Raw genomic sequence first — 22,498 nt, 5'->3', positions numbered from 1 at the left:
TCACACATCTTTATTTTTAAAGCATGTGTGTGTGTGTGTGTATATATATACCCATATACATCCTTATTTTTAAAATACACACATTAAACTTTCACACATTAAACTTTCACACATCCTTATGTTTAATCTCTCTCTCTCTCTGTATATATATATGTATATATGTGTGTGTGCGTGTGTATATATATATATATATATATGTATATATGTAAAGCCTTTACACATCCTTATTATGGTTGTTGGAAGAAATCATTAGGGCAGGAAACCGGTTGTTAAATTATTTGAATCCCACCACTGATTAAGTTATATGTTGTGCAAATTCAAAAAAAAAAAAAAAAATAGGGTTCCTGGAATAAACCATGGTTCAAATATTAACAGCTAAGCGTGTCTTGTGATATGGGATGACCATCCTATTTTAGAAACAGATTATTGTGAAAAGACTAACTTTTGCTGCTCAGCACAATAGCTGAATTTTAACTTTCACTTAGCCTCAAGACTGCAAATTCCAAAACCAGAAGGACTGGCCTTATTTATAATTTGACTTTTCTCTTTTTTCTCCTGCCCTTTCCTCTTCCCCCACCCCCCAAAAGCCTTCTGGTCTTTGGCATCCCTCCCTTTTGCAAGGCATGAACCCCTCCGCCTCGGAGATGCACCCCTATGAATGCAACCAGAAACCCCATTGTTTGTCAGCCATGGAGCCAGGCCCATCCTTGGCAGGAGACTGGGAAGCCCCCGAGGAGGAAGAGGAGAAGGAGGAAGAAGAGAGCAGCCAGTACTTGAGTGTGCACATGCGCCGGTCACGGACCTTGAGAGGATCCAGTCACACGTATGATTCCTTCCGAAGGCATAGCTGGGAGCCGGGGAAAGTGCTGGAAGAAGACTCAGATTTTGAGCAGCGAAGGTAAACTGTAGAAAAACACACTTCTCTATTTGTTTTATGCTCTCTGGGGTAATGGTCACTTCCCGTCTTGACTTTTGCAACACGCTTTACATGGGGCTGCCCTTGAAGAGCATCCGGAAGTTCCAGTTGGTGCAAAATGCATGGTTTTGTGCAGATATCAGTGTGCACATGTATCACCTCTCCTGCGGGAGCTGCATTGGCTGCCAATTTGCTTCTGGGTGCAATTCAAGGTGCTAGTTGTCACTTTTAAAGCCCTTCATGGCTTGGGACCAGGTGATCTGAGGGACCGACTCTTGCCTGTCACATCTACCCGACCCATCAGAGCGGGGCGGCAGGGAATGTTGCAGGTCCTATCCCTGAAAGAGATACACCTGGTGAGACCCAGAAGAAGGGCCTTCTCCATGGTGGCCCCCTCTCTAACATTCTTACAGAAGGCGCTGAAGACCTGGTTCTGACAGCGGGCCTGGGGAACCCAGAAAGGGATGGAGCCCATTAAATGGCTCAAGTGAGGTGCTGTCGCCGGGGTGCGGGGTGGGAGTGAGTTTATTATATTAATTTATTATATGACTCTTATTAGTTTTATTGTTTTATATGAGGTTTTATATTCTGTAAGCCGCCTTGAGTCGCCATGGGCGAATAGGCAGCAATATGAGAGAGAGAGAGAGAGAGAGAGAGAGGGAGAGAGAGAGAGAGCGCCTAGAAATCAGGAGACGGTGAGTTCTAGTTCTGACTTAGCCCTGAAAGCTGGCTTGGTGATTTGGAGCCAATCACCAGGAGATGGTAAGTTTTAGCCCTCTCTCAGGTGAAAACTGGCTGGGTGACTTTGGGCCAATGACTAGGAGACAGTGAGTTCTAGTCCTGCCTTAGCCAGGAAAGGCAGCTGTATGGCTTTGGGCCAATAACCAGGAGACTGTGAGTTCTAGTCTTCCGTTATGCATGAAAGCCGGCTGGGTGACCTTGGGCCAGTCATTCTCTCTCAGACCAACCCACCTCACAGGGTGGGTGTTGTGTGGAAAATAGGAGGGACAAATATTATTTGTTAATAATTTTATAAATAAATATATTACATTTGTGCGCCACTCATCATGTCTAGAGCAGGGGTGAAATCCAGCAGGTTCTGACAGGTTCTGGAGAACTGGTAGCGGAAATGTTGAGTAGTTCGGAGAATCGACAAATGCTACCTCTGGCTGGCCCCAGAGTGGGATGGGAATGGAGATTTTGCAGTATCCTTCCCCTGCAGTGGAGAGGGAATGGGGATTTTGCAATATCCTTCCCCTGGAGTGGGGTGGGAATGGAGATTTTGCAGTATCCTTCCCCTGCCATGCCCACCAAGCCACACCATGCCCACCAGGCCACACCCACAAAACCGGTAGTAAAAAAATTTGGATTTCACCACTGGTCTAGAGGCAACTGTTATGTATAATTGACGCTTTGAGTTACTGATAAAGTAATAAAGATGGAGCAAAATAAATAAATAAAACAAAATATAAAATAATATAGTACCATAACATGGTAGCCGTTCTATGACAGTACCTGCCATTTTAATATTTAAAAGTTGCCCCCCAACCTCAAAGGTTGTCTATAGAAAGTCAGCATATATGACTTGGGTGCCTCTTCTAATTTTTTTTCCCATTGTTGAGTTTAGTACTGTGCCACAAACAATTCATTTAGTCCAGACCTTTGTTTGAAGAGTTGCTAACAATATTAGCTGATTGCTCTGTGGCAGGATATGTGCTTTGCTGCAGAAAGTTGAACTCCAATCCCCAGAATCACCAGGACGGATTGTCACATACTGAATAGGCTAAGCTCTCGACAACAATATAGCTTCTTGTTATATGTAAATGCCTTGGCATGTAATTACTTTAAGTCGAAATGTGGTGTTCTGCTTTCATTGTGTCGAAATTTATTTATTTTATTTATTTATTTAAATTTCTATACCGCCCTACTCCCGAAGGACTTAGGGCGGCGAACAGCCAGAAGATAAAAAACATAAATACAAAAATTTAAAATAGAATAAAAACAAATTAAATAATTTGGCTGAACAAATTTAAAATACCCCATAATTTAAAAACAGATTAAAATTTGCATTTAAAAAGGGGAGAAGGTTTAGCCCTTGTCTCTTAGAAACTGGTTTATGACTTTCTTTTCTCTTCCAAAGGCAATGATCCTGAATTTCACTGCCAAGGGAAAAAAAATACCGTAGGAACAAAGTGCTGTATACTAGTATTTGGTTGCTCAGTGGCTAAGACGCTGAGCTTGCCGATCAGAAAGGTTGGCAGTTCAGTGGTTCGAATCCCTAGTGCTGCCACATAACGGGTTGAGCTCCCGTGACTTGTCTCAGCTTCTGCCAACCTAGCAGTTCGAAAGAAGGTAAAAAATGCAAGTAGAAAAATAGGGACCACATTTGGTGGGAAGGGAACAGCGTTCCGTGTGCCTTTGGCGTTGAGTCATGCCGGCCACATGACCATGGAGACGTCTTCGGACAGCGCTGGCTCTTTGGCTTTGAAACGGAGATGAGCAGCGCCCCCCTAGAGTCGGGAATGACTAGCACATAGGTGCGAGGGGAACCTTTACCTTTACTTTAGTGTTTGGTTATGTTTTTTTTTTCACATTGTTTCCCTGTGTGCTGCAGTCCTTTCAATGTGTTGGGACAACAACTCCCAGGTTCCCCAGCCAGCATGGCCAAAGACTGAGAATTTTGAATGGGAAGGTTGGGAAAAGCTGGTGTCCCGTTTTAATTCTGACAACTGAAGCCGTTGTTTGCTGGAGGTGAAAGCAAAGCTTTGCCGATGATTCAGAATGATAATGTCCCGCTTCCTCTTTTGCTAGCTTTTGTTCCATCCTTATCTCTTGTGTTTCAGCAGCCTGGCCTGGAAATACAGCTCGTCCTGATTTATGGCAGTTGGACTCCATTTTGGCTTTTGCCTTGCAAATACGCAGCAATTGGGAGGGCTGTTTGCTAGGATATATTAAAGAGGTTCCATCCGGGATCCACTTCCTGCCGGTGCCCTTCCTTTGTAAATATTAAACAAAATCTGACTAGATTGGCAGAGGATGAGGAAGCTAAATTTATGAGAAGGTGGTGCTAGGACTGACCCCGGTTAGAAAATCCAGCCAGATGGGAATCCGGGCCAGGGGATGACCTCACTCAGGAAAAAGTGAGCGAGAGAAAGTTGAATACATTATTCCGTATTTCTGTGTTTGTTCATGGGAAAGTGAAAAAGGGATGAAACTCAGCTTTCAGCTAAAGAAAAAAAAACAACCCAAAACCTCCCATGTTTCTAGCCCTTATTTACTTGGAGAATCTCCTCTTTTGATGAACATGCCCGGAAACGGAAGTAAAATATGCACAGCCACCATTTCTTTGTGGATTCATTTGTTAGATTCTCTCTTGCCTTTTAAGTCAGAAGTTCAAAGCATTGTATTGTATACAGCATTCTTTCCTTCTGTTTTTCCCACCGCAACAGCTATGGGACAAAGAAGGAATTGTTCAATTCCTGAGAGAGCTTCCATGGCCGAGACGGGATTTGAACCCAGGTCTTTCCAGTGCCAACCCAACATTTTAAACTCTGTATGACATTGGCTGCTAATTCTGTAAACCCCACAACCCGAGCTCGGTGTGTTGCCTGAAACCAGCCTATTCTATCTTTAAGACAGTTTTTCATTTCAGGATGCAGGCAGTTCTCAATTTACGACCACAATTGAGCCCAACTTTTCTGTTGCTAAGCGAGACATTTGTTAAGTGAGTTTTGCCCCATTTTACGACTTTTCTTGCCACAGTTGCTAAGTGAATCACTGCACTTGTTAAGTTAGGAAAATGGTCGTTAAGTGAATCTGGCTTCCCCATTGACCCAACAATGGTCATAAATATGAATCAGTTGCCAAGCGTCTGAATTTTGATCACATGATCATAGGGATGCTACAAAGGTCATAGCTGTGAAAAACTATCATAATGTTGTAACTGAACGGTCACTAAACTGTTGTAAGTTGAGGACTACCTGTACTGTCTTAAATGAAAACAAAAGCTACTTTCACCCCTTTTCAGATGCTTACTTCAAACCGTTAATAAATGGATGGTAAATATATTGCCTACCTCACAATGATTGCATTCTTTTTTTTTCTTTTTTAAAAATACATCAATTTTTAAAAATGCACAATTAATGCTAATTTAGAAGCAGATTTACATTTGGCTGTTGACGGCCTTCTTTGAAGATGGCATTTAATATGTTCCTGGCTTTAAACCAAATTTAAAGAAACTTTAATTTTAAACTAAACTGGTATCTCCTTCCTCTGTCTGATCATAGCAAAAAGACTTACGTGATGGAATGTTTTAGGACAAGAAAAAGGAAAAATAGGTAACAAAATAGAGATTATAGTGTTTCACTGCATAGAGAGTGAAAGGAAATCTCCCTCCAGAAGAACTTATTTTGTGGATGCTGTATAGAATTATAGAATCTTAGGGCTGGAAAGGACCACCGAGGTCTTCTAGTCCACCCCTGGCTCAAGCAGAAGACCTATACTATTTCAGATAAGTGGCTGTCCAGTCTCTTTTTTAAAATCCACCAGTGATGGAGCACCCACAATTTCTGGTGGCAAGCAGTTCCACTGACTAAGTGTCCTCACTGTTAGGAAGTTTCTCCTTAATTCCAGATTGCTTCTCTCCTTGATTAGTTTCCATCCTTCTCCTGCCTTCTGGTGCTTTGGAGAAAAGGTTGACCCCCTCCTCTTTGTGGCTGCCCCTCAAATACTGGAACACTGCTATCATGTCTCCCCAGTCCTTCTTTTCTCTAGACTAGACATACCCAATTTCTGCAACCGTTCTTCATATGTTTAAGTCTCTGGGCCTTTAATCATCTTAGTTGCTCTTCTGAACTTAATTTCCAGATAATTTACTGAGAATTTCTTCTCTTCTGGCTTTCCGTTTCTCAATAAAGAGGGAGAGTCTTAATTTCAGGTTTATATGCTTCGATCTATATTAGAGGCTAATCAATCAGGGATAGCAATCCGCCCGTGCTCAGGAGCACTTTGTTCTTGCGTCCATTTTTCTGTAGGGAAAGCTGGTTCTTCTTTGCAAGCAAGACAAAACCGAACATTTGGCAAAAAGAGGCAGAAGAGAATTATGAAGGGTGATGATTAGCAAGAACTATTATTTATATAACTACTATAGGATGCTGGATGACCCCTTGCCCCCCCTCCCCAACAGTGGCCTAAGGTCACTCATGTCTCCTTCCACAGCTGAGCAGGGCTTGGTTTACAGAGTTGGAAGGGACCTTGGAGGTCATTTAGTCCAACCCTCTGTCCAAGCAGGAGACCCTGGCCTACACTATTTCTGACAGATGGCAGTCCAATCTCTTCATCCAGGGATGAAGCTCCCACAACTTCCAAAGGCAACTTCTGGGTTGATTGTTCTCACTGTCAGAAAATGTCTCCTTATTTCCAGGTTGAATCTCTCCTTGTTCAGTTTCCATCCATTACTCATTATGACTGCTGTCATCCTTCCCTCATCCTTCTCTTCAGATATTAGCTCCCTCAATTGTTTGTCATTTGATGTATACTGCATATGTATGTGATGCTATAGTCCATGGCACATTTCCAGTATGGAAAAAGCTTACCTTTGCCTTGTTTGTGGATCAAACTGTTTTGTTTTAGCCTCTGTTGCTGGGATGCTAACCAGGTCTGACTCAGAGAAGCGAAGGTTGGCCAGGTGCTGCCTCCTTGCCCCAAAGTGGCAAGACTTCCCCACCCTTCTTCTCCTTCTCCTTCTCCTTCTCCTTCTCCTTCTCCTTCTCCTTCTCCTTCTCCTTCTCCTTCTCCTTCTCCTTCTCCTTCTCCTTCTCCTTCTCCTTCTCCTTCTCCTTCTCCTTCTCCTTCTCCTTCTCCTTCTCCTTCTCCTTCTCCTCCTTCTCCTTCTCCTTCTCCTTCTCCTTCTCCTTCTCCTTCTCCTTCTCCTTCTTCTCCTTCTCCTTCTCCTTCTCCTTCTCCTTCTCCTTCTCCTTCTCCTTCTCCTTCTGTCAACATAGCATGGCTTTGGGTGCATTAGAAGGCATTCAGTGGCTGGATTTTTAAAATGTGATTTTAGTCATCGTGACAGAGCAGACTATATAAGCTCTTCTATGCCAATGACTCAGGAAGGTGTAGGATGAGAGTAGACACAGGCAAAAGTTACTCAGTAGTTTAAGCTGTTGGCTAAAGGAGGGTTTGTTTGAATATTTTTTTAAAGTTTATTTATGTATTAATTAAACTTACCATATATGCTGCCCATCTTGTGGTTTGAGGCAACTAGGTGGTTTTTAATAGCCTATTGGAAATATAAGCTGCTTTTGGGGGAGGGGTCTTTATTCAAGAGAGAAACAAAGAGCAGAAATATTTTGAGGAGCAAAACAGCTTTTTTTTTTTTTTTAAATTTGATTTATATGCCGCCCTTCTCCGGAGACTCAGGGTGGCTTACAATGCGTTAAGCAATAGCCTTCATCCTTTTGTATATTTATACAAAGTCAGCTTATTGCCCCCACAAACTGGGTCCTCATTTCACCTACCTTAGAAAGGATGGAAGGCTGAGTCAACCTTGAGCCTTGGCGAGATTCGAACCTGCAGTAATTGCAGGCAGCTGGTCTTAATAACAGGGTGCTTTAGATCACTGTACTACCAAGGCTCAAGACAAGCTTTTTGTCATACCTAACAGATTAACAGTGTTGGAAGGGACCTTATAGGTCATCTAGTCCAACCCCCCACTCAAGCAGGAGGCCCTATACCATTTCTGACAAATGGCAGTCCAATCTTTTCTTGAAAGCCTCCAGTGATGAAGCTCCCACAACTTCCGAAGGCAACTTCTGTTCCATCGGTTGATGGTTCTCACTGTCAGAAAATTTCTCCTTATTTCCAGGTTGAATCTCTCCTTGGTCAATTTCCATCCATTATTCCTTGTCTGGCCTTCGGGTGCTTTGGAAAATAGCTTGACCCCCCTCCTCTTCTCTGTGGCAGCCTCTCAAATATTGGAAGATGCTCTCCTGTCTCCCCTGGTCCTTCTCTTCCCTAGACCAGCCAGGCCCAGTTCCTGCAACTGTTCATTGTTATGTTTTAGCCTCCAGTCCCCTCATCCTCCTGGTTGCTCTTCTCTGCATTTTTTCTAGAGTCTCAACATCTTTTTATAGTGTGGTGACCAAAACTGGATGCAGGACTCTAGGTTCTAATACCTACCTTTTCCTCCCTTACAGTTAGTATCCAGACGGGCTTCAGCCTTGGGGGAGATGCATTATTCTGGTTGGCCCCGTTCCCATCGGTCTCTGAGTTTGATTCTTTTTCAAAACATGCATAGTACTGTATTCAACAGCTCTCCTATTAGCTTTTCTAGAGCCATGTGAAAAATAGATGGATGGATGGAGAGAGCGAGAGACAGACAGACATACAGACAGCAGCAACCCTGTGAGGTAGGCTGGGCTGAGAGAGAACGGGAGTCTTTCCCAAAATCCACAAGAGGGTTTTGTGTCCGTGTGTTGTAGAAGGAAAACCGGTGCTATTCCATAGCAGCCAAGAATCAGGTTGCACCTTTTCAGGCATACCATTTTGGAAAGGATAGCTCATATCCTCAGATCCAGGTAATGAAAAATCAATACTGTACTGTATTAGTAGACTTTTGTTAGTCCGAGAAGCTGCTATTAGTAGCCTCCCAATAATGCTGATTTGTGTGTGATCCACTCTGCAGTAGAGGTTTTTATTTTTTTTAGCGGAGAACTCTCTTTTTTCTTTGCTTCATTTTAGGTGACACCTGCTGGTTAAAAGGAGTTATAGTATCTCACTATAAATTGTTATGCAGCACAAAGATGGTAGAATTTGGGGGGTGGGGAGTGCAGGCCCCACTTGACATTTTGAGTTCCAGGCTTGCATTCCAAAAAGTCATGAATGGGATCAGTTGAAAAATGAATTTTTTATTAATTTTAGTTAATTTTGCCATCTCTGCTCATTCTGCCATCGTCACAAGCCATTCTTCCATTCTGGATATTTCAGAATCTTTTCATTTTTGTGTATATAGTAGACATGGTATAGATTATATAAAAATAATCTTCCATAGCTCTCTTCTAATTGATTGTCTATTAATCCCAACAAGAAAAATTCTGGTTTCAGTGGAATGTTGATCTTTAAACTTCTTAGTACCATTCTCCATGTTCCTGTTCTAACAACTCCTGATAAGTTTACTTTTTTTTGTTTACCCCACTGTTTGTTTCCTGTAAAATGTTTCTTGTGCTGAGATCCATGAAGGCATTTTTAGGCACAATCAGGGTTTCTATCTGTTCCATATTCTCAATATGGATGAATGAAAAGTGCTGGGATTATCCGTTTCTTCCAAGGTTCTTCTTCCCAATTGTAAACGAACCACTTTCTCAACAGCCTTTCCCAGAGATCACAGATGGGGAATGAAAGAAGACGCCGCAGTCTCTATGCCAATGATAGATTTACTTAGAGGGACAGATCTTTGGGATCGTATTAAAAGCAACTGCGTTCTCTTTGCTGATGATGTAAAATTCAACACCACCGACAATGCTGCTACCTTTCAAAGAGACCTTGACTATGTATCAGAATGGTCAAACAAGTGGCAACTTCAAATCTCAACCTCCAAATGCTCTGTCCTACACATTGGCAAAAAAAATCAGAACATAAAATACAAGCTGGATGGACGCGACCTTGTAGACGACCCTCACTCTGTCATGGATCTTGGAGTACTCATCTCTTATGATCTAAGTGCCAGAGCCCACCGTAACTACATTGTCAAAAAGACATTAAGAGTTGTTAACTTCATCTTGCGTAGCTTCTTCTCTGGTAATATTATACTACTAACTAGAGCATACAAAACATTTGCTAGACCAATTCTCGAATACAGCTCATCTGTCTGGAACCCGCACTGCATACCGGACATTAATACAATTGAGCGAGTCCAAAGATATTTCACGAGAAGAGTCCTCTACTCCTCCGCTTGCAACAGAATACCTTATGTCACCAGGCTTGAAATTTTTTTTTTTTTTTTTTAATTTGATTTATATGCCGCCCTTTTCCAGAGACTCAGGGCGGCTTACAATGTGCTAAGCAACAGCCTTCATCCTTTTTGTATATTTATACAAAGTCAGCTTATTGCCCCCAGAACTGGGTCCTCAATTTACCTACCTTAGAAAGGATGGAAGGCTGAGTCAACCTTGAGCCTGGCGAGATTTGAACCTGCAGTAATTGCAGGCAGCTAGTCTTAATAACAGGGTGCTTTAGACCACTGTACTACCAAGGCTCCTTTTTGGGCTTAGACAACTTAAACTTAGACAACTGAAATTTTGGGCTTAGACAACTTAGAACTATAGGTAAACCGCTCCAAACTCGATTGCAGAAAATACGACTTCAGCAACAGAGTGGTCAATGCCTGGAATGCACTACCTGACTCTGTGGTTTCATCCCCAAACCTCCAAAACTTTAACCTTAGACTGTCTACTTTTGACCTCACGCCATTCCTAAGAGCTCTGTAAGAGGCGTGCATAAGCGCACCAGCGTGCCTTCCATCCCTCTCCTAATGTCTCCTTTTATTCGTATCCATTTCCTGTGTTCATATTCATGTTTATACATTTCATGCAGGGGTGAAATCCAGCAGGTTCTGACAGGTTCTGGAGAACTGGTAGCGGAAATTTTGAGTAGTTCGGAGAACCGGCAAATGCCACCTCTGGCTGGCCCCAGAGTGGGAGATTTTGCAATATCCTTCCCCCAGGAGTGGGGAGGGAATGGGGATTTTGCAGTATCCTTCCCCTGCCATGCCCACCAAGCCACGCCCACCAAGCCACACCATGGCCACCAAGCCACGCCCACAAAACTGGTAGTAAAAAAATTTGGATTTCACCACTGATTTTATGTATTCATAATCAAGTTTATACTTTTATCTGTAACCTTATATATGCTTGATAAATAAATAAATAATAAAATAAAAATAATAATAAAATAAAGTTAAAATAAAATAAATAAATAAATAAATAAAAAGAACCCAGCACTGCAATGTAACAGCCCTGTATCTGAACTTGGGAGTTTAACCAAACTCATTTTTAATGCCATTTTTCCTCCCTTCACGATATGCACTGAATCATAAACTGTTTCAACCACAATTGTGCCTGGAATGTTACATGAACCCAGCTCGGGAGTTCAGAGGGTCATTTCAAACCTTCAAAAAGGCTCATTTTGATGATTTAACGGTTGAGTTAACTGGAATATATTCTGCAAAACATTCCTGCCTGCCTCCCCTCATTCACAAGGAAGAACAAGAATGTAAACATTTTTTTTTTTTTTAGAATGATGATACAAAAATTCTTCAGATTAAAAGCGGAAATTGTCTTGAGTTCCAAAAGCCAGCCAAGACAAATACAATATTTGAACAGGAGGGGTGGATTGCCGGACAGTGAAGTTCTATGCAAATGCAGCCCACTTATACTCTCCCTCCAAGTGCGGGAAAAACCTGTTCTATAACTTTTTCAGAATGGGGAAAAGCAGGTTGCATGCAACAGTCTTTGGTGATGTCACCAAACCCCCTGTGAGTTTTATTTAAAAATAAACGAGGGACATGGATCAAATATATTTATGATATTTGTTTGGTTTTTTCCAAACAAAATAGCAGAATTGCCTGAGTTGTTGTAGGTAGATTTGGGGTATGGGGCTGCCATTGGGATTACATTTTGTGCTGAGCCAACTCTGTTCCATAAAACATAGGGGTTGTGTTTGCATATTACAGTCCACTCAAGCCAGTCACATGGTAGGTTAATAGGGATAAATCTGGGATGGTCATTGTTGAAAAGGTTTGCAAATTTCTCCCTTTTGCAAGTGCTTTTCGGGATTGCTCAGAACTGAGGTGGAAGCATCACGGTGGGTCCCAGCGGCTAGTAAACCAAAAGGAAACATTTTGATGTTTGAACTATGTTTATCTGTTTCAGCTTAAGTTTGAAGGAACTGGCACCCGATGGACTTGACTCCACGGAGCAACTGGATGGACATTCCTTGGGAAGGGGAGACCCCCGACGAGCCCCTATTATTCACAGCAACGACGAAATGGGGTCCTTGCTTTCTCAGGATGAAGAGGAAGAGGAGGAGGACGATGGCCAGGGGATGTCTCAGGTAAGTTTGCCAGATTCCCAGACAGACAAATTTAGAGAGTAAATTCCGTAGGAATACACAGAGTAAACCACGAAAAAGCACAGACTGAGGTTAATTCCAAACAAACTTAAGCAAGTTGTAGAATTCGCCTGCTAGCTTAGATGCTCCGCTGACCTGGTTAAGTTGCCATAAGAGCACAAGTCTGCTAAGTTGGTTTAGAATTCTGACAAGCAAAGTTAAAGGTACAACTCAATGTTTTTGAAGCGTAGACTTTTGCTGCTATGGCTCTTTCCCTGTTTTCTCACAACGTTTCCCATAAAATCAAGTACAGGTAGTCCTTGACTTACAACAGTTTGTTTAGTGAGCGAAGTTACAATGGTGCTGGAAAAAATCACTTATGACCGTTTTTCATACTTATGACCATTGCAGCATCCCCATGGTCACATGATCAAAATTCAGGCACTTGGCCGCTGACTCATATTTGTATCTCAGAATCATGTGGTCCCCTTTCGTGACCTCCTGACAAGCAAACAACTGTGTTACTAACATATCAACTGCAGGGATTCACTTAACAACTAGGCCAAGAAAGGTCATAAAATGGGGCAAAACTCACTTAACAACTGCTTCACTTAGCAACAGAAATGTTGGGCTTAGTCGTGGTCATAGGTCAAGGACTACCTGTAATCTAAAAGCGAATTTTCTGATGCCACTTAAAGTTGAACAACTTAGAAGTCTTATTTATTTTATTTTATTTATTTTATTTTGAATTTGTATACCGCCCTTCTCCCTGAGGACTCAGGGTGGTGAACAGCCAAGTAAAAACATCAAGTACAAATATTAAAATACAGTTAAAATATACATATATAAATTTGGCCCCATTAATTAAAAACAATAAACAAAACACTTAAAAACACTTAAAAAATTAGGCCAGCCCGGCTTGCTGGAAAAGGAAGGTTTTAAGGGCACGGCGGAAGGCACCGAGGTCTTGGATTCTCCTTATCTCTGGAGGCAATTGATTCCAGAGGGTAGGTGCCCCCACAGAGAAGGCCCTCCCCCTGGGGGTCACCAGCCTGCACTGTTTGGCTGATGGCACCCCGAGGAGGCCCTCTCTGTGGGAGCGCACAGGTCGATGGGAGATCGTCGGTGGCAGCAGGCGGTCTCGAAGATAGCTAGGCCCTATGCCATGGAGCGCTTTAAAGGTGATAACCAACACCTTGAAGCGCACCCGGAAGACCACTGGGAGCCAGTGCAGCTCGCGCAGGAGCGGTGTTACATGGGAGCGCCAGGCTGCTCCCGTCACTACCCGCGCTGCTGCATTCTGGATAAATAATATAGGCTGAAGCGTATTTGTTCAAAATCAATGCATGGTGTAAGTGTGCCTCTTTATAAAAATAACATTACATTGTTTATATTACATTATTATATAAGTATTACAACTTATTTGAGCCCTCAATCCAGGGGTGAAATTCAGCAGGTTCTGACAGGTTCTGGAGAACCGGTAGCGGAAATTTTGAGTAGTTCGGAGAACCGGCAAATACCACCTCTGGCTGGCCCCAGAGTGGGGTGGGAATGGAGATTTTGCAATATCCTTCCCCCAGAAAGGGAGGGAATGGAGATTTTGTAGTATCCTTCCCCTGGAGTGGGGTGGGGATGGAGATTTTGCAATATCCTTCCCCTGCCATGCCCATCAAGCCACGCCCACAGAACTGGTAGGGAAAAATTTGAATTCCACCACTGGTGGAGCGCGCGCTCTTCTGCGCATGGTAAAATTTCTGCTAAATTTCTGCATCTGCTAAAATTCCTATCATTATTTCTGCCAAATTCTCTCCTTTCTCTTCTTCTACATTTTGGACTCTAAGATAAAATTCTGACCTGTCCATCTCCCATCCAATTAATCCACTCCTGTCACGTTCAACTTCTCCCAATCTGTTATCATAGATAGCGCAGAAGCGTTCTGATGACGTCGGGGGTCGGTGGGCGGAGCATCCCACCGGTTTTACTACCGGTTCCATAGAAACGGTGCGAACCGGGGGCAACCCACCACTGGGGTGAAGCAGAGGTGGTGGGACGCAAACTCTGGACCTTCCCTGTGGCTGAGATGTTGAATCAATTCCTCCCAACCCACCCACCCCCAATCTGCTCTTCTCTTCAGGAATGTTGCAAGAGGAAACAGGTCTACAGCTTGTCCCCAAGTTCTCCCTGTGGTCATCTGCCCAAGTCTGTATCCATGAGTGTCATCGACAGCTACCCAGATGGTGAGTCCCAACTGTAGATGGTCGAGACTTCAGTCCTTTGAGACATTCTTTGTTGTTGTTGTTGTTGTTGTTGCCTTTTAAATGTTTAAAATTCCTGGTCATTCTAAACCAGGGCTTCAGCAGACTTTTAGATCTTGGTTTCTAGGGTTGTTTTTAAAATTATTTTTTGGAAGTCCACGGATACCCCCTGGGGATGCCTCAGATGGCCCAGCACCTGTAGGTGCCTTGCTATACCAGCCTATAGCCTTGAGCTGGTGTTTGGATTAGAAGACCTCCGAGGTCATTTCCAGCTCTATGATTCTGTCTTCTATGTAATGCCCACACTGCTTAGGACAGGATATTGAACAGATAACAGATTAACAGAGTTGGAAGGGACCTTGTAGGTCATCTAGTCCAACCCCCTGCCCAAGCAGGAGACCCTACATTTATTAACAGATGAACAGAGTTGGAAGGGACCTTGTGGGTCATCTAGTCCAACCCCCCCAAGCAGGAGACCCTACACCATTTCTGACAGAGGGCAGTCCAGTCTCTTCCTGAAAGCCTCCAGTGATGAAGCTCCCACAACTTCTGAAGGCAACTTCTGTTCCATGGGTTGATTGCTCTCACTGTCAGAAAATTTATCCTTATTTCCAGGTTGAATCTCTCCTTGGTCAGTTTCCATCCATTCTTCCTTGTCTGGCCTTCGGGTGCTTTGAAAAATAGCTTGACCCTCTTCCTCCTCTCCGGGGCAGCCCCTCAAATATTGAAAGATGCTCCCATGTCTCCCCTGGTCCTTCTCTTCACTAGACTAGCCAGGCCCAGTTCCTGCAACCTTTCATCTCATGTTTTAGCCTCTGGTCCCCTCATCATCCTGGTTGCTCTTCTCTGCACTCTTTCTAGAGTCTCAATATCTTTTTTATAGTATGGTGGCCAAAACCCTATTTGGAGGACCATCTATTATCCAGCAAACCTTAAAAATCTTATCCAGATATTTAAAAGATAAAAAGACAGATGATTGCAAAGAGCTTTTTTTTTAAAAAAAAATAGTATTTATCTCTGGAATTTTCTTCCCCAGCAAGATGGCACCACTGTACCGTAGTTCTCAATTTCAGGTTGAAACATTCCTTTTCCTTGAAGGTTATGAATAGAATAGAATAGAATAGAATAGAATAGAATAGAATAGAATAGAATAGAATAGAATAGAATAGAATAGAATTTTTTATTGGCCAAGTGTGATTGGACACACAAGGAATTTGTCTTGGTGCATATGCTCTCAGTGTACATAAAACAAAAGATATGTTCATCAAGAATCATATTAGATGAACACGGTTCTACTACTGTCATTATTTGAAATTGCAAAGTGCTAGCTGTCTTGAAGCCATTGGAGGTCGGTGTTATTTAACTAAAACTTATGATTTTTTTTTCTCCCTTGGCAGAATTTTCTCTTTACGGTGATAACATCAGCCTAGTCAGTCGGTAAGTCACAGTTAGCTTCTTATTTGGGTGAGATCGATATTTGTAATTAAGCTGTTAACGTGGGAAGATTTCTGCTGCAGCCCCAATACCTGGCAATCTGCAGATGTTTTGAAATCATAAATGCCCATAATTCCTGTATTTCTGGGGATTGTAGTGCCCATGAATTTGCAGGAAACCAGACCCTTTATCGGATTTAGGTTCTTGAAATTGAGACTGGAAACAGTTTATTCAGGGGACAAGAACTCATGAAATCTAATTAAAAGAATTTATTACAAGAAAGGTTAAAATTAACAGTGCAAGAATTCCTGCAAATACCCTACTTTCAAGTCAGATACCTATACGGGTATTCCTCGACTTACGGCCACAATTGAGCCCAGAATTTCTGTTAAGTGAAACATTTGTTAAGTGAGTTTCCCCCCCACCCCATTTTACAATCTTTCTTGCAACAGTTATTAAGTGACTCACTGCAGTTGTTAAGCTTGTAACACGGTCATTAAATGAATTTGCCTTCCCCATTAATGTTGCTTGTCAGAACGTCGCAAAAGGGGGTCATGTGACCTGACCCCAGGACACGGCAACCGTCATAAATATGAGTCAGTTGCCAAAGGTCTGAAGTTTGATCATATGGCCATGGGGATGCTGCAGCGGTCGTAAGTGTGAGAAAGGGTGCCAAGTCCCTTTTTCCAGTGCCGTTGTAACTTCGAACAGTCACTAAATGAACTGTTGTAAGTGGAGGACTATCTGTATGACATGAATGCTACAGCTCCTCCTTTGTTCAAGTGTAATTATTTCGATCAATTCAATTTTCCACTCAAAAATTTTAAGAGAGTCAACCCTCTTTGGAACAAAGAATGTTGAGGTTTCTTCCTTGTTTTCTTCTGTGGATGAAGTTGAACGATGGAGGTCAGAGAGACTTCCTCTCACCCTTTCTTGAAAAGGACAGCATTGAGTTGTTGTGGCGCAGTGGGTTAGAATGCAGGACTGCAGGCTGACTCTGCCCACTGCCAGCAGTTCCATCCTGACTGGCTCAAGGTCGACTCAATCTTCCATCTTTCCAAAGTGGATAAAATGAAGACCCAGATTGTTGGGGGGCAAGAGGCTGACTCTGTAAACCGCTTAGAGAGGGCTGTAAAAGCACTGTGAAGCGGGATGTAAGTCTAAGGGCTATTGCTATTTTCCTTCCTTCCTTCCGCCTTCCATCCTTCTGAGGTGGGTAAAATGTGGACCCAGATTGTTGGGGGGAAATATGCTGTTAACCTTCCTTCCTTCCTTCCTTCCTTCCTTCCTTCCTTCCTTCCTTCCTTCCTTCCTTCTTTCTTTCTTTCTTTCTTTCTTTCTTTCCTTGTCTCTCCCCCCCCCTCTCTCTTTCTTTCTCTCTCTCCCTTCCTTCCTTCCTTCCTTTCACCAAATAGCAGCTATCTCTTCCTCCCCCTGTGCCCCCTTTGGCAATTTCAACTAAGAGACCAGTGTGAGAAAAAGTGTCATCCTTCCTTCCTTCCTTCCTTCCTTCCTTCCTTCCTTCCTTCCTTCCTTCCTTCCTTCCTTCCTTCTGAGGTGGGTAAAATGAGGACCCAGATTGTTGTGGGCAAGAGGCTGACTCTGTAAGCTGCTTAGAAGGGCTGGAAAGCACTGTGAAGCGGGATATAAGTTGTAAGTGTGGGTCATAAGTCACTTTTTCAAAGCCGTTGTAACTGCAAACAGTCGCTAAGCGAACTGTTGTAAGTAAAGGAGTACCTGTATTGTAAGCCACCCGGAGTTACCTTGTGGTAAGAGGAGTGGCTAGTAAATTGGATAAATAAATACATAAATATTAGCTCATATTAAATTTTAGTATAGATAGATCATGTATAATTGACAGACTGGATTTTATGATAGATTTTACCTGTTATTATTTTATTCTAGAATTTTTAATTGTATATGTATTGAGTGTTTATATTTGTTTTGGTATCTGGTCTATGACTAATAAAAATCCTTCTCCTTCTCCTCCTTCTCCTTCTCCTTCTCCTTCTCCTTCTCCTTCTCCTTCTCCTTCTCCTTCTCCTTTTCCTCTTCCCTCTTTCTTCTTCTTCTTCTTCTTCTTCTTCTTCTTCTTCTTCTTCTTCTTCTTCTTCTTCTTCTTCTTCTTCTCCTCCTCCTCCTCCTCCTCCTCCTCCTCCTCCTCCTCCTTCTCCTTCTCCTTCTCCTCCTCTTCCTCCTCCTCCTCCTCCTCCTTCTTCTCCTTCTCCTCCTCCATAAATAAATAAAAATAAAGGGGCTGGATGGAACGAATGGGATGTGAATGTTGCCGAATCTTAACCCCCTTTTCATCTCTCCGTTGGCTGTGCTAATTTCCCAGAGAAGCTAAGGCCAACAGAGATGCTTCTATGTGACATCTCTCCAGCTGGTAATAGGAGCAGCCATCCTCTGAGGTCACTGGGGGCTGCCAGTGGAGTTGTTCCCTCCCTGTTTCCTGGCCCTCGGGAACAATAACAACAAAAAGAGGTTTTGTTTGGTGCTGTGTGTGTGTGTGTCTGTGTGTGTGTGTCTGTTCGCTGGCTTCTTCCATCCTTCTCCTTTCCTCATTTTGCTCTTTTCTCCATGCTTTCAGCTTCAGCAGTGGGAGCTGCGGGCAGCTGGATACCAGCACGGTGGAGGTCGACGGCCAGGCTCACTGGCAGAAGGAAGGGAATGCTCTGGGTCGCACCCTCAGCTTCTTCAAGAAGATGACTGGGAAGTCAAAGGTGAGTCACAAGGGCTTTACCCGGGCAGCAAAGGGTTGGGGGGGAAATCTGATGCCCTGCTGGGCTAGTTTTCTGTTATCCCAGGAATGCTGATATAATGTAAGTCAGATGGCAGGATCCAATCTGGGTCGGTCACCGGGACCAGAGGTTTTGTCTTCCGAGCTTTCGGACTTGTGCTGGAGCCCGTCTTCAGGGAACGTCTCTCTTGCATCTACCCTGTTTCCCCAAAAATAAGACCCAACCAGAAAATAAGCCAGATATTTATTATATCAGGATGCTCGTAATGTAAGCCCTACCCCCAAAATAAGACCCAGTTAAGATCATCAGCCAGATGAGCACATTGAGTACCGTATTTCCTCGAAAATAAGACCTAACTGGAAAATAAGCCCTAGCATGATTTTTTCCAGGATGCTCGTAATATAAGCCCTACCCCCCAAATAAGACCCAGTTAAGATTGTCAGCCAGACGGATGCATTGAACGACGTATTTCCCTGAAAATAAGACCTAACTGGAAAATAAGCCCTAATGCATCTTTTAGAGCAAAAATTAATATAAGACCTGGTCTTATTTTTGGGGAAACAGGGGTAGCATCCTGCAACATAGTCCTGGGACACATTTACAGGTAGTCCTTGACTTACAACCGTTCATTTAGTGACCGCTCAAAGTTATAACAGCACTGAAAAAAGTGACAGGATTGTTTTTCAGAGTGACGACGTTTTGTAGCCTGCCCATGATCCTGTAATCAAAATTCAGGCGCTTGGCAACTGGTTCATATTTATGACCATTGCAGTGTCCCAGGGTCATGTGATCCCCTTTTGCGACCTTCTGACAAGCAAAGTCAGTGGGGGAAGCCAGATTCGCTTAACAACCGGGTTGCTAATGTATGAACTGCAGTGATTCACTTAACGACTGTGGCAAAAAAGAGGTCGTAAAATAGGGCAAAACTCAGTTAACAAATAACTCACTGGACAACTAGAAAGTTTGGGCTGAATTGTGGTCGTAAGTCGAGGACTACCTGTACAAGCTTCCCAAAGTAGGGAAGTAGTTTTCTAATACCCTTGTGTTCAGCGACCGTTTAAAGCTGGGATCAGTTTTGAACGAGCACGATTTACAGCCGAGCCTTGAAGTCCGCTTGGCAACCGGCTCCACACTTGTGACGGTTGCAGCACCAGTCATGAGACTGGCATTTGCAACATTCCCTGCCAGCTTTCCACAATCACACTCACAGGTTATTTTGGTAAGTGTCTCACACCCTTCCCTGCCTGACAGCAGCACCCTCAGGCTCACCCATGCACTCTTCCTCGGCCCCTAGCAGCAGCTGCCCCCAACCCCATTGGGTTTGTGATGCGCCTTCATGCCACCTGCAGCCCTCTCCTGCCTGGCAGCAGCCACTTACCTGCCTGCCAGCCTGCTTGCAAACCACCTGGGACTCAATGACCCAGCATCCTCACTTGATGGCAACAGGAAGTGTCAGGATTGCAGTGATGTGGTCACATGACATCTTGGGTTATGACCACATCCCTTAGTGATGGAAACTCCAGTCCCAGTTACTTTTTTTAAGCCAGGACTAGCTCTGTATGGCTTGTTAACCAGCAAATCACATTTTTTTTAAAAAAATATTTATACATTTTTTTCTTTGATATACATAAGTGCTTGATGAACAGTTTATTGTCTGAATCAATTTGCTTATACAAAATAATAATAGTACTACTACTAATAGTAGGAGCCTGAGTGACGTAGGAGGCTAATGCCTCCTACTAAGGCAGCATTTAACATCCAGCTGCCTGCAATTACTGCGAGTTCGAATCTCACCAGGCTCAAGGTTGACTCAGCCTTCCATCCTTTCTAAGGTGGGTAAAATGAGGACCCAGTTTGTGAGGGCAATAAGCTGACTTTGTATAAAAATATACAAAAGAATGAAGGCTATTGCTTAACGCATTGTAAGCCGCCCTGAGTCTCTGGAGAAGGGCGGCATATAAAAAAAATAAATAAAATAAATAAATAATAGTAATAGTATTCTGTTTCCCTGAAAATAAGACCCAACTGGAAAATAAGTCCTAGCATGATTTTTCAGGATGCTTGCAATATAAGCCCTACTACCCCCAAAATAAACCCCAGTTAAGATTGTCAGCCAGACGGATGCATTGAGTACTGTATTTCCCCCAAAATAAGACCTAACCAGAAAATAAGCCCTAATGCGTCTTTTGGAGCAAAAATTAATATAAGACCTGGTCTTAGTTTCAGGCAAACACAGTAATAATAATAATAATAATGTTTGCTTATATATAATAATAATCTTTCAACATTTACTTATCAGTAGTCTTTTATCTTCTAATTTCTACCTCTTTTCTCTAACCATTGATAAAACAAATCCCATGTTAAAAATACTCTATTTCTTCCTTGTCTTTCATTTTTAACGTCAATCTATCCATCTCCACACAATCTAATCTTTTTGTAATTATATTTTTATCTGTAAGCCACTTTTTGAGGGGTCCTTGGTGCTCTCTGAGCTCGCTTGTTATTTTGCAAGATGTTTCGTTACCTCTTTTTTTTTTTTGTACTGGTTGGCTTCAACATCCACAGTCAGGTTTTTATTTCACTATTTGACAAGCCAAACTGGATGGGCCACTTCATATGTGCAAAAAAGGTTTTTATAGAATCAATAAATACAAATGGAAGCAAGATCAATGGTCAGCAAACGTCATTTTTCTGTGCTTTACCTCTAGAGGGCAAAATAGAACTACTTCTGTCTCCATCCATATTGTTCACATTTTGTCACAGTTTACTGAATGAATGAATGAATTATGGGTCACATACCTAAGCCATGGCTTGCTCAATACTTGGTAAATAATTGGTAAATACTCGATAAAGAAATTACAAGTGATCGAATCGTGCAGGAAATTGAATCATAAACCATGGCTAGCCAATGTGGCTAGTCAGGATCGTGCAATAAATTCTCCCTGAACTAAGCCATTTTAGTGCTTGGAATGATATGGAAACCTGCTTTATAAACCACTGTGGTTCAGCTCATTCAGCACAGACTCAAACTAAACAAACTACATTATGATTTTAGTACAATGTGTGAATTCGATCACTGGCAGCATTTACGGTCTGCAACAATTATGTTAAACTACGCTTAATGTGCCTCTTTATTTTATCTATATTAGATCTGAAAAGAAGCAGTTAGTACTCTATGCAGTAATAATGGTGAGCCTAGTGATTTATGGATAAATCTACCTTCTCTATTTCCACTCTATCCAAACGCTTAGATGAAACTGTGTGTGTGTATATAGGCACACATGAGAAAATCACATGCCATATTTTCATCCCATATTATTCAGAGATTCCTTCCTTCCTTCCTTGCCTCCCTTTTCTTTCTCTCTCTTCCTTGCTTTTCCTTCCTTTCTCCCCTCCTTCCTTCCTTCATTCTTTCCTCCCTCCCTTTTCTTTCTCTCTTCCTTGGTTTTCCTTCCTTTCTCCCCTCCTTCCTTCCTTCTTTCTTCCCTCCGTCCCTCCCTCCCTTTTCTTTCTTTCTTCCTTGCTTTTTTTTCCTTTCTCCCCTCCTTCCTTCCTTCTTTCTTCCCTCCCTCCCTTTACTTTCTCTCTTCCTTACTTTTCCTTCCTTTCTACCCTCCTTCCTTCATTCTTTCTTTCCTCGTTCCCTTTCTTTCTTCCCTCCCACCGTCTTTTCTTTCTCTCTTCCTTGCTTTGCTTTCCTTTCTCCTCTTCTTTCTTTCCTCCTTCCCTTTCTTCCCTCCCTCCCTTTTCTTTCTCTCTTCCTTGCTTTTTCTCCCCTCCTTCCTTCCTTCTTTCTTTCCACCTTCCCTTTCTTCCCTCCCTCTCTTTTCTTTCTCATTTGCTTTTCTTTCCTTTCTCACCTCCTTCCTTCTTTCTTTCGTCCTTCCCTTTCTTCCCCCCCTCCCTTTTCTTTCTCTCTCTTCCTTGCTTTTCCTTCCTCTCTCCCCCTCCTTCCTTCATTCTTTCTTCCCTCCCTCCCTTTTCTTTCTCTCTTCCTTGCTTTTCTTTCCTTTCTCCCCTCCTTCCTTTATTCTTTCTTTCCACCT

At 42.8% G+C, this 22,498-nt stretch overlaps 2 protein-coding genes across 2 annotated transcripts in view; both read left to right on the top strand.

Annotated features, from left to right (window-relative positions):
- Positions 1-596: 596 nt before the first annotated feature.
- Positions 597-15,718, top strand: LOC139322407 (A-kinase anchor protein 13-like). Its single transcript, XM_070951506.1, has 4 exons — positions 597-898; positions 11,845-12,025; positions 14,157-14,259; positions 15,675-15,718. The coding sequence occupies exons 1-4, from the start codon at positions 624-626 to the stop codon at positions 15,716-15,718; spliced, it is 603 nt and encodes a 200-aa protein (XP_070807607.1). The 5' UTR covers positions 597-623.
- A 2,640-nt stretch (positions 15,719-18,358) lies between these two features.
- Positions 18,359-22,498, top strand: part of ARHGEF2 (Rho/Rac guanine nucleotide exchange factor 2) — a 126,464-nt gene continuing 122,324 nt past the window's right edge. Inside the window, exon 1 of the mRNA XM_070950458.1 lies at positions 18,359-18,434. Within this exon, the coding sequence (XP_070806559.1) occupies positions 18,417-18,434 (18 nt within the window). The 5' untranslated portion in view covers positions 18,359-18,416. The remainder of the gene's footprint in view (positions 18,435-22,498) is intronic.

The sequence above is a fragment of the Pituophis catenifer genome, unplaced genomic scaffold (assembly GCF_029215685.1).
Source record: "Pituophis catenifer annectens isolate HBS135680 unplaced genomic scaffold, rPitCat1.0.hap2 SCAF_10, whole genome shotgun sequence".
NCBI lineage: Eukaryota > Metazoa > Chordata > Lepidosauria > Squamata > Colubridae > Pituophis > Pituophis catenifer.
Note: the sequence above shows the minus strand (reverse complement) of the source record. Positions and strands in the feature narration are given on the sequence as shown.

Coding starts and splice junctions, on each gene's coding strand:
- LOC139322407 (XM_070951506.1), top strand. CDS start 624: ATGAACCCCTCCGCCTCGGAGATGCACCCCTATGAATGCAACCAGAAA. Junction 899..11,844: donor TCAGATTTTGAGCAGCGAAG/GTAAACTGTAGA, acceptor TATCTGTTTCAG/CTTAAGTTTGAAGGAACTGG. Junction 14,260..15,674: donor CATCGACAGCTACCCAGATG/GTGAGTCCCAAC, acceptor CTCCCTTGGCAG/AATTTTCTCTTTACGGTGAT.